Source organism: Arachis hypogaea, chromosome 3 (assembly GCF_003086295.3).
Source record: "Arachis hypogaea cultivar Tifrunner chromosome 3, arahy.Tifrunner.gnm2.J5K5, whole genome shotgun sequence".
Classification (NCBI taxonomy): Eukaryota; Viridiplantae; Streptophyta; class Magnoliopsida; order Fabales; family Fabaceae; genus Arachis; species Arachis hypogaea.
Genome location: NC_092038.1, coordinates 1523873 through 1536545, shown reverse-complemented (window position 1 = coordinate 1536545; position 12673 = coordinate 1523873). Strand labels below are relative to the sequence as shown.

Here is a 12673-nt window from a genome sequence, read left to right as displayed (position 1 = left end):
TATAAAAAATATTAGAATTAACTGAATATTTTTTTTATAAATTAAATGTATTCACAATTAAAAATTTAATTAAATATTTGATCACATATTTTTTTAAAAAAATATTATATTAATTATAAAATTAAAAACAGTATAAAAATTTAATTAAAAAATATAAAAATCTTATTACAAATTTAGTAAAACTATATAGAGACTAAAAGAATAATTAAACCTAATATTTTTTATAGGGTATAATAATATAAAGAATTTTTGTGATGATCTCGTGGAACCCATTTTTTTTCTTTTTGTTGAAATCTAAATTCAGGTTGAGAGAAAAATGTACTTTAAAAAAAATGTATATGAACAAAATTATTCTATTATGCAAAGTAAAAGACATTTTTTAATTTATCAAATATATATTTACAGAACTGTTCATAAATATAATTAATTTTGAATATGCATCATTGTAATTAAAAAGTAATAATGAACTAATATATGTATATTTGAATAAATGAGCATTTGTATTCATAAAAGATGAAAACACTGACATGTGTTCTCGTATTAAATCAAAACTAAATTTATACCCACGTAAGATGTTCTTTATGTGACATGCCCTACATAACATTCCAACTTTTTAAAGACAAAATATTTTTATTACACAAAAAATATTTTACGTGATACAAATTTAATTTCAATTTAATATGAATATATATATCAATATTTTAATATTTCATGAGTATAAATAGATATTTATTCTATGTATTATTATTTATTAGCAATTAATAATATCATGAAGGAAACCCTTTAGCAAATGAAAGCACATGGTTCTTGCTTTGACTCTGCCATTTCTATTATTGTGTGTGAGTAGTGTTGGAATCTTCATATCATATGGGTTGACTTTCAAACAAAACATGTCCAACTTTATCACATTGGATTCATTTTTTATATCCAACAAAACATCTCCACTCACCAAATCCAATCATTCTTCCTCTCCGACTCTCTTAAAGGCCCCTCATCAAAAACAATAAATAAAAAAAAGGGTTAGATTCGTGTACTTTTATTTATTAATTTAAATTTTTTTAGATAAATTTAAAAATGAAAAAAGAGTACCTTGATTAAAAATTTTCTTTTTCAAAGCCTAAAAATCTACCCTAATCATTTTTTTAAAGTAAAAACTCAGATGAATTCAACTTAATGTGAAGTTGATATCTGAGAACTGTTAGATGAAAATTTAGTCAAATCAGTCAAATCATCTAACGATTCTCAAGTATCAACTTTACGTGACATAAACTGCACCTGAATTTCCAACTTTTCTTTAATTTACTCATCATGTGCATTCCTACCATTGATATCTTTATTTGTTGTTCATTTCGATATGAAAGAACCCTAATTTCCTCTTGGCTTATATGTTTAGCTGAAAATGAATCAAGATCCCTAGCTAGCTACTCTAAATTAATAGTAATAATAATATACAAATATGAAAAACTTGGGTAAAATTAAATACATGTGTTAGTATATTGATCAATGAAGAGTGATGTTTTTTATTAGATGCGGGGAATATATATAATCCATTATGTGTCTTGTTTTATAAATTTAATTTTTTTCGATGACAAAATTTTATAATATAATATCAGAGTTTTTACTACTAAAAATTTAGAGTTTGATATTTATTATTGTAAAAAAAAAATTAATATATATAAAACAAACTAAAAAGAACAAAAAAAAATTATTCACAATCGCACTTTAATTATAAAAGAAAAAAATTTTAAGTATATCAATATACTGATATTTTAATAATTTTTATCTGTTGATCTTAATTATATATTATATAGATTTTTTATAATTAAAATTTACGATTAAAAATAACTAAAACACCAATGTACTAATACACTTGAAAATTTTTCTATAAAAGAAGCTATTTTATGAGAAGACTTAGTTAACTTCTCTCACCCAGCAATCATTTTTGTGAGAAAATTATGGGTTGTGGTCACATTCCTATAGTCTTTATTGCACGTATGGGACCATCCCTAACATCAATAAAAGTATTAGACCTTGGCCTAAAATTGGTTTGTTTCAAAATTAATTGAGAGAAACAAAAATGTTATGGGTGTTGAAAGGAAAAAGGGTGATGACCTCATTATCCTAGTGTTCTTTAATTTATTTATCTTTATTTCTTGAATATTTTTTACCGCATATATTAATAATTTTTATATAAGATAGCATTTCCCATATTTTTTATAATTAAATAATGTTTGGTCCAGCAATCACAAGAATATAATAATTAATTTAAACAATTTTCATATAATATTCTTGTAAAATTTTTTGGATTATTAATTAATTATAATGACCCTTCATATATGTATTTTTTAAGAGAATAATTTTCCCATATATAAAAATAAACTATATTCTAAAAATAATGTAGTAAACTATATCCGAATAGTTATTTTTAAGTCTAAAATAGAGCAATGTTATATATATGACCAATAAAATTTATTATTTTTAGTTAATACTTAAATAAAAAATAATTTTTTACATTAAATTTTAAATTTTATATTTTAATTTTTAAATTATAATAATATAAAAATAAAGTTGATCCAAAATATTAGCTAACATTGATAACAAATATTGAGCTCTTAATTAGCATTTTTCTTAAAATGAATTAAGAATTTATTGTGAGAAGACAATATTTTTATTTGGATAAATAAATTTCTTTTTTTTATCTCATCAACTTAATTATATATTTATAGATATATAATTTTTTTCAGTGTAAAGTATACTTTTTGTCCTTGAAGTTTAACAAAAATTTAAAAAATACCCTTAAATTTTATTTTGTTTCAATTTTGTCTCAAAAGTTTTCGATTTGTATCAAATATACCCTCGACGGTTAAATTTTTAAAAAATTTAAGGCCAATCTAACAATAATGCAAGAAAATTATGCTTGATTTGCTTGTGTTGAGAGTTGTTCTTATGAAATTGTTGTTGAATCGGTCTTAAATTTTTTGAAAAATTAGCTGTCAATGTTATATTTGAGACAAATCGAAAATTTTTGGGATAAAATTAAAAAAAATAAAATTTAAAAATATTTTTAAAATTTTTGTCAAATTAAAAAAAAATATATACTTTATTTTTTTAAAAAAAAAAAAACACCATACTGATATATGGCATGTGCTCTTGATGGAAATAAAACAAAAGAAGCTTCTTACTATTAGAACGTACATAATTTCTTATCTTTGTAAGAAACCAGTCAAACTATATTAAATCAATTAGAAATGACTCAAATGATGAGATTAATAATGGTGGCCATCTCTCATGAGATAAGATGTTTGGCATTATTATATATATGTTGGGTAGACAAATAGCTATCAAATCTCACCTTTATCCTTTGTTGGGGGAAAGCATCACAACATTTTTTTATTAAATAAACATGTCCATTGAAGGAAAAGTGGTCGTAGTTTAATGTTCTAGGTTTCTTAAATATACTTCTCATCATCATCATCATCAAACTAAAATTAATTATTAATTGACTAAAGCAACAAAAACTACCCAAGCTTGATGTTGGTACAGAAATCATTAGTCAAATATGATGGATTGCATAAGTAATAATAATAATATATTTTTATGTTTATCTATATATATATACACCTAAAGTTTCTTAGGTGGGGGGAAGGAGTATTATTACCACTTCGTTATTCTTTGCCATGTTTGTTGGAGTTTCATCATCTACTTGCAATTATAAATAAATAATGAATTTTGTTAGGTAGATAATGAAAAATGTGAACAATCGGATCGTATTTTGAATTTATTAAGTATCTAATTTTACTTTTATTTTTTATCTTTTTTTTTTATCTAATTTTATCCTCTTCTAATCTAAATTCTTTTTTACTGCAACTATCCCATCGATCCTACCCTAGTACGCAGTTACTGTTGTTGGTAACGAAGCTTCTCAGCACTGTCCTCACTCACCCTAATGTGGTACTACTATTTCCTTGTCAATAACGCATCATCGCATTTCATCCTCAACCATTGCGCATCGCTGCTCTTCTCATTAATCTGTTGAGGAGAATCGCAATTCTTCCGTTGCTCGGATGCTGCGCCACTGCCACTGTGTCACCGCTGTGCAGTCGTGTCTTCTCTCCATCTTTCGCGCAGTGCTGCTCTACCCATTTCAAAACCCACGAAGTGACGTCGCACCGTCGCTGAGTCAGAGGCCTTGTTATGCCGTTGCTCCAATGTTGCACTTCTGTCCTTACTTCCATGCTGCTGCGTCATGTCTTCGTCATTTCCATCGCGTACCGTTTTGCTTCGTTCACCCAAATAATATGACCTAAATAAACATCCACATCTTAGTAAATAGAACTATCCACATGTATAGTAAAATAAACATTTTAAAAAACATGTGCATGCAAAATAAACAAATCAACTAAAATTTGGATTAAACCTAATTAATTCAAATTTTGATTTTTAAAATTAAAATTAACTTTATTTTTTAAACATACTATTTACTTTGTTTAAAAAAAAAAACATTTGTTCTCCTATATATACTTTTAATTGAGTTACACAACTAAATAGTGAGAATCCTATCACTTATAAAAAATTTAAGAACTTATTAAATACTTTTGGATTTAGTTGGCATATCTGACCCTAAATTTTTTTACATAAATATTTAGTTCTATATATATAAGATCATCATATAAAAAAATCTTATAAATATCCAATATATATCGTATTAATAAAAGTATAACAGTTCAAATAAGTCGCACAATCAAGAATAAACCACTAGAAACTGTTGCTACTGTTGTAGTAAAACAGATAATTTATTAATTTTAATACTAAAATAATGACAACTTTTAAATTTTCGCCATCAAAGAGCAAGATCGAGGAAGCCATACAAATAAATACATTGTGCAAAATAAATAATAGTAATAATAATTAGCATGCAATGAATTGAACACCAATATGACTACATTCCTAGCAGCTTCCTTTCATATACTGATTGTTACCACTCATCTTTATTTATTTGTTTATGCTTTTTTCATTAATTTTTGCGTATAAAAAGCTTCCACTATTTCCTTTTCCTATTACAATCACAAAAGTATATATGTTATTGCTTTCTTTACCATTTGCCTACACATCCAATGATCCAATAAGTTATGAGATGTGTCTTTTTGATGAGAGTAGGTTTTTTTGTTTTTTTTTTTGGGAGTTTTTTTTTTTTTTTTGGGATCTTGTTTTGGGAGTGTGTTTACTATTATAGTACTATATATATATACACATCATCATTTCCATCTATCCATTAAGTGCACACCTTTTAATTTGTAAAATCCAATTACTCCATTTTACGCTTGTACTAATGAATAATTATTAATTAAGCCAAAACTTTTGTTTTTATTTAAAAAAAAACACGGATATTTAAGTAATTTTGTTCAAACGAGAATAAATCTATTTGAATGGCAAAATTATTTATTTTTAATATAAATGCATACTTAGAGCTAAAACTTATAAATTTTTAATTAATTATGTGTATATTAAAAATTAATTATTATGTATAAAAAATATATATTTGATATACCATAAAATTTTTATTATAGTAATTAATAAGTTTGATTATTCGCGTATTTAGTTGCCTGTGATAAATAGATATTTAATATTCTGTGATATTTTTTAATTCGATTGATCATGAATTAATTTATTGTGTGTCTGATGAACTTTATTTAAAAGTTTATTATTAGGTAATATATTATTGTATATATAAGATAAAATTTGAATTCGTAATACTTGTTTTAATCACTACTAGAAAATTAGTTATTACAGGCGGATATTTCCGACGGATTTTATCCCACTGAAATACAGACGAAATTTCAGAGGGATTTTTTTGTCGGAAAACAAAAAAAATAGATTAGCATAAATTACAGACGGAAAAGAGAATCCGTCTATAATTTCGTCGAAAAAATTAATTTTTTTTCCATAGAATAGTTACAGACAGATTTTCCGTCTGTAATTAAGTAGACCTACTTAATTACATACGGAAAATCCGTCTGTAATTTAAAATTTTCTGTCTGAAAATTTTAATTTAGACCTAACCTATACCCTCTTCTCTCTCCCTGGCAGCCCCGTTCAAACTGTGTTTCGAGCTCCATTCATAGATCAAACACGAGCTTCTTCCTCTCTCCCTGGCACGAGTTACTTTTCTCTCCGTGGCTGCTACTTCTGCTTTTTCCGCCGTGGCCGTTGCCGCTGCCGCTGCCGCCGCTGCTTGCATCGCACAATCTCTCTGTCATCCTTTGCGTCCTACGAGATCCCCCCGCTGCCGCTCTCGTCACAGAGCTCTCTCTGCCGACGCTCTCATCGCATCTGCTCCCACTGGCACCTCTTCCATCTAATCTCAACTCGCTCTCTCAGTTCTTCTTGTAACCATCTCAAATTTCAGGTATATAAATCCTGATTTTGTGATTCTGTTCGTTGTGATAAACCTTAGGGCTCAATTTTTCTGTGCCAGTTTTAGGTTTATCATACTCTACTTTTGTGCTTCGTTTGAATCTGCGGATTTACTCTGATTTTGATGAATTTTTTCTGTAATCGAAGCTTTCATTTGAATCATTTGCTTGGACGAATGTTGAATCTGTTCTGTTTTGCTTTGTTCAAGTAATTTGTAATTCAATTTGAGCTATTTATTTGATAATTATTTACAACTTTCATTGTTTGATAATCATTTGCTTGTTATTCAGTGTTACAGCTCAAGATCTTGTTGACACTATGCTTCTAAATTTGCTTCTAAATTTCTGATATCTTCACTCTTAATGATGGATCTGTAACGCCTCTACTCAAGGTTAGGGTTTCATGTCTCTAATTATATGCTAATTATGAGATTATGTTGATAGTAATTGAGATTGTGAATGTTGCAGAGCATGACAGTGCATAATATGTATGTTGGAGAGGGTTCAGACTTTTAAACATTAGCCTGAAAAGAAAATGTGCAAGTTTCATTGAACCTTGAAAAGGGATCGAGATGGGGGGAGGGGCGGCGGGGGGCACCCGAGTTCTTCTACAAGGAAGCTCAGCGCCTTGGCTACGTTGCTCGCTCTGCCTTCAAGGTTCTCGAAACTTCTGTTTCTTCTTCTTCTTCTAACTAACTAACTAACTTTGAGTTAACAGCTGGTACAGATACAGAAGCAGCACAAGCTCATCAAGGCTGGCTCATCCGTACTGGACCTCGGCTGTGCTCCGGGTGCTTGGCTCTCCACAGGTACCCTCTCTTACTTGAAACTTACCAAATAAAAGAAAATGGACTGACTTTGTTGTGGCAAAATGCTGAACAAACATTTTATGGAATTAGGGTTCCGAATTTTTGGTGGTGGTTTTGCTCAACAATCACCATTCCTAAATGTAATACAATCAAGTTTTCTGTTATACTTTCGGACATGTGCTCTTTGGTTTCTGGAATCACAACTAAAGATGCAGCTCTGTCAGTAGAGCTAGGGATGCGAGCATTGGATTTGGCTGTTGGCAGAAGAGCTGCATTTTCAGTTTATGCTGACGGTGATGATACTCAGGAAGGTGAGCAAAGCCATGATGATCCATCCACTTTGGCGGAAACTGGAGTGTTGCAAGTTGGTGGGAACCTTCTTATAAAGCTTTTGGAGAGCGAAGATGCAAAAGGTGGTGTGGTTCATTTATTGTTCCAAATTGCTGATTTTTGAAAACAGGATAGTTAATGTATCTTGAGTTAACTAGGTCTTGTATATAAATTCTTGCAGGAAATTTGTTGCTTGCTAAGAGAAGCTTATTTTCAATGCATTTGTACTCATAATTTGGGTTAACTTGGTAGAACTGCTGTTTTGTGTTTTTGTTTATTTTTTGTACCTCCCCGCAGCATTATCTGTTCATAGACTGGTGTAACTTTTAAAACTCTTATTCTAGTTCACTTTTCCTCGTAACATGCATCATCTAACAAGTTGGATATTTACTGTGGTTTCTTATTTTGTGATTGCAGAACAATCTTCATGAACTCTGGGCCCTTCTCAATTTTCTTCTGCCTGAAATTTTTAGCTCTGCTGAAACTTTTGATGAATGGTTCCAAATATCAGGTAAAATGATCTAAATATACTTTACTATTTACTTGTAAATACATATTTTAACATATAAAAATTAATTTTAACAAAATGCTTAAATATAATGTCTATGTCAATATTATTACTCTTATTTGAATATAAATTTTCACTTATGAGTTACCAAAATAATTTAGTTAACTATGACGCTGAAAAAAAAAAAAGATAAGACTCATTAATCCTTTTCCCGCCTTTGAGAAAAGATTAAGAATCTCACTATAAAAACATTTGGAACGATGTGTCACGGTTAGATAAAAGAGTGAGTAAAACAAGGAAGGATAGTTAAATGATGATAATGAATTCTAAAACTTAGTAATATGGATGAGATTTCAAGTCACCAGTTTTGAATAGGATAAGAGATAAACAGAAACTTAAAAAGGAATATGATAGATATAGGTGAGATAAAAAAGGTGTTTATTGCAATTGTTTCTAACTTTTCCACAGGCTTCAATTATTATATGTATAAATGTTTCTATGATCATAGTGATGCTTATTTTAATCTTGATTCTATTTGGTTGATTTTAGATTTCTGCAAGGACCTGAAACTTAGCAAGGACCTGAAACTTATTTTCTTGTCTTGGACAATATTATTTACTATTTATAATTATAATCATTAATCAATCTGCTGCTGCTATATACTTATTATATACATGTCTGTCTAATTATAGATATATATACATCAATAGTTTGATAGTAGTACTCATCTATTTCAATTCATTTTGGACCAACTATATGTAGCTTCTTGTCATATCAAATCATCAACAATGCGTGTTATTATTATTGTTGCTGTTTTTGTTTGATTACAATGAAATTACTATGCCATGTGTATATGCTAGTGCATTTTCAACTTGCACTCTGAACTCTTTCTTACAATTGATGCATTTAACTTGTTTTGGATATATACCCAAGTTTTTTACTTTCCGTTACTTCACTATTTCTGCCATTTGTATTTTTTCTTCCATGCTTTGATTTCTAGGGGCTATGGTTATGGTTATGTTTTTACTTCACTCCTAGGGGCTATGGTTATGCCGTGCGTTCTCCCTGTCTTCTACAGCCATTTGATTTTTCTTTCCTTTTGAAATGTATTCTCAAGCTTTGTTTCTTTGTGAATTCTGCAGATTATCCAGTATACCACTCACTGTATGATGATTTCATCTGGATGCAGAAATTTGGAGATCCTATGTCTCATAGGCATGTTGCAGGTTGGTGGCATTCAATTTCCTTTTTCAGTTTATGTCACATTAAACTCCATCTCAGTTAACTCTAATGATATCAAAATGTTTCTTTTGTTTTGTTTTGTTTTCTTTTGTTTTCTTTTGCAGGTTGGTGGCATTCAATTTCCTTTTTCCTTTTGTTTCTTTTCTTTTCTTTTGTTCAGGAAATAGAAGCAAGTAAAGGTTGGAGAACATGGAAAGAGTACCAAATGAAAGTGAGAGATGTGAATGATAGACTTATGATGGCTGAACGTGCATTCACTGACAGAGATGGCCTCTTAGGAATGACATGGCATAAGCATTTGGTGAGTATATAGTTTTTTACTCTAAGAAGCAAGTGTTTTCTAGGCCAGTTCCCTCATTCTTCTTCTGACTTATAATATCACATAGTCTCATTAACAAATGCCATGTGAACATTAGATGAATTCTACTGTTTTGAATGAAACCAGGGTTCTAACTTCTAAGAAAGATGAAATTGAAGAAACCAAGCAAGCAAAGGAGAGTAGAAACATCAAACATGGCTGCTACTATTGGAATCGCATAATTTATTGGAGCAGAGATGATTGAGAAGGCAATTTCTTAGTAGATGAAGCTATTTTGTCCAAGCAAGCAAGTTTAACTTGAAGTGGCTACACACAACCACAAGGAGATCCAGGAGGTGTATTTGTCAATGGCTCTGAACAAGCAAGTCACCATCATGCAATCTAAAAGGAATAGGATCAATATAAAAACTTGTTTGTTTAAATTGTTGAAAATGAAGGAACTAGTAGTGTCATGAGTAATGTAAATAGTTATAGTTCTGTCAATGGTTTATTTTTTTGGGTATCTTTTTATTGAGATAGTGAGATATTGGCCAATGATGTTGAAAAATAACATCTAATTTTATAGGTATCATGTAATGAATATTATGTTTATCTATATGATTTTTGGCCTCTTTTTTTCAATTTACAGTATGTTTGATGGAAGAAATTTAAAAAATAAACCTAAAATATTTATTTTGCAATGGAAAAATTTAAAATTTTTTTTATTTTACTTTACTAACGGATTTACAGACGGATTTTCTGTCTGTAATCATAGTGTGAGATGATTTTCTAAGGTTCAAATTACAGACGGAAAATCCGTCTGTAATTACAGACGGAAAATCCGTCTATAATTACAGATGGAAAATCCGTCGAAAAGTTCGTCGCCTTTGCGAAATGGATAGAAAATTTACAGAGAAAAAATCCGTCGGTAACTGGTAAAAATCCGTCTGTAATTTTCCGACGGAAAAAAAATCCGTCGGTAAATAATTTCCGACGGGGCTTTTACAGAGGGACAAAATCCGTCGGTAATTTCGTCGGTAACCAAAAATCTGTCTGTAATAAAAACTAAATCCGTCTGTAAATCTGTCTGTATTAATCCATTTTCTAGTTGTGAATATACGAATAATAAATTGACTATTTGAATAACCCAAATAGATTATCTATTATTATAAGTTTAATTATTTTATTATGATAAATTTATTTATGCACATGATTGAGTGTTTAGGTATATATAAATATATAATCACTTATTTTTTGACTTAATTTTAATGTATATAGAGATTTTCTTATCTCTAATTATCATCGTACTTCTCGTCAACTGAGTTATTTTATTGTAGATTTAATTATTTTATTATGCCATATTTAATTATATATTATATTAATTATTTTATAGTTAAAAAAATATATAAATCATATATATATGACTTATTTTAAATGTAAATATAATATTTTTATATATAAATCATACTAAAACTTATTACATATATAAATAAATTAGTTATAATCTTAATTAAAAATAATTATAATAGTAACTAAGTGGATAACAAAGATAAAACCTAAAAATAATTATAATAGTAACTGAACCACCGACTTTCCATTTGTCCTCTTATTAATTAAGGAATGTAAATGTGTGTCACATAATAATTTGATGTTTAATTTTGCTTGGCTTAAGTCCCTTTCTGCAATTTCAACATAAAAGCAAAGATTCCATGGTCCAAAACATGGAGTTTAATTTTTGAGCAAGGAGAAGCAAAGATGAACACGCAATTCATGGGGGCTTCTTTCTATCTTGTTGGGTCCTAACAAAACCTCCTTTTCCTTCTGCTTTCTTTTGTCTCCAATATTTGCATATTCTTTCCAACTTCACCAAAATATTCCCCTTCGATTCCACTCATTATTCTTTCTCTCCATAAACCCATCTAAATCAAACATACTCGTACCATTAGATTAAGGACTTGCGAATTTAATTTAAAGGCTTATTATTATTATCTATGAAATACGAATACTTCATTAAATTATAGTATTCGTGTGTTGGATACATTTCAGATACGATATTCTCGATATTTATTTGATACGTATATTTATTGTATCCAACTGTATCTTAATAAAAAATAATTTTTTTTCGAACACATTTAAATATATCTAAATATCATTATGTATTAATATACCTAGAATTATTCTTAATATAAATAAAAAATACTTTAAATAATTTATATAATTAAAATAAAATATTCAAAATAATTAAAAAATTAATTTATATTTTAATATTAATAAAATCTCAAAATATTATTATGATTTATCCAAAAAATATTTTATATTTTATAAAATATCGACAGGGTTTTACTAAAGAAAAAAAATACATGCATGATGATATGCGTGCCACATTATCCCTCCTTTAATTTTGCTTTGTCAAATCAAAAGCAAATTAATAAATGCACTTTATGATTTGACTATTGTTAATTTCATTCAAACTAAACACCCATGACTAATCATAACCCCGCATAATGAATGCACTAATTAAATCATAAAGCAACATTACTCTATTGATATGCATCATTATTAAGTCCAAACTTTGTTCCAATAACTAATAATAAGCGATGTCGGTTAAAATAAATAAAGCTTTCTCTTTATATAAACCATAGTTAGAATTGAATATATGTATATGATCTAATTAATATATGATGAAATGTGACAAATCACCACACCGTCCTTGGACGATTATTATTGCATGTAGTCGCCATATAAAGGACTTTGATGTACACTTTCACATGCTGATATATATGATTATCATAATTATTAACATCAATTTTCTTTTTTTGGATGTAGTTTTTGGAGGTATGAACTTAGTTTTGTGTGGATTTTTAATGCCCGAAAGTTGAAAATGATGTATGCGAACAAGTTATCATAGCCCAAAAAATCTTCAACAACTTGAAAGTTTTAATTTTGAGTGTCATGATGACGATATCATTGCATTTTAATTAGATACTAAAATATGAGATGTTTGATTTATATATTTTTCTTTTGTGTTTTCTCTTTATACCATGGGATGTCTTTTTGATTAGGTTTACATCAT

At 28.5% G+C, this 12673-nt stretch overlaps 1 protein-coding gene across 12 annotated transcripts; it reads left to right on the top strand.

The window, feature by feature from the left end:
- Positions 1 to 5061: 5061 nt before the first annotated feature.
- Positions 5062 to 10242, top strand: LOC112785877 (probable glutamate carboxypeptidase LAMP1). Of its 12 annotated transcripts, none has more exons than XM_072232198.1 (10): positions 5062 to 6406; positions 6705 to 6805; positions 6882 to 7070; positions 7141 to 7222; positions 7313 to 7362; positions 7450 to 7635; positions 7970 to 8063; positions 9203 to 9286; positions 9407 to 9603; positions 9748 to 10242. In XM_072232198.1, exons 6-10 carry the CDS (start codon positions 7627 to 7629, stop codon positions 9760 to 9762), a joined length of 399 nt encoding a protein of 132 aa, XP_072088299.1. In that variant the 5' UTR covers positions 5062 to 6406; positions 6705 to 6805; positions 6882 to 7070; positions 7141 to 7222; positions 7313 to 7362; positions 7450 to 7626; the 3' UTR covers positions 9763 to 10242. The 12 variants fall into 12 exon arrangements, with proteins under 12 accessions (XP_072088299.1, XP_072088298.1, XP_072088296.1 ...); XM_072232197.1 differs by having other exon boundaries at positions 7447 to 7635; XM_072232195.1 differs by having other exon boundaries at positions 7132 to 7222.
- Positions 10243 to 12673: the final 2431 nt, after the last annotated feature.

Coding starts and splice junctions, on each gene's coding strand:
- LOC112785877 (XM_029295050.2), top strand. Junction 8,064..9,202: donor TGAATGGTTCCAAATATCAG/GTAAAATGATCT, acceptor TGAATTCTGCAG/ATTATCCAGTATACCACTCA. Junction 9,287..9,406: donor GTCTCATAGGCATGTTGCAG/GTTGGTGGCATT, acceptor TTTCTTTTGCAG/GTTGGTGGCATTCAATTTCC.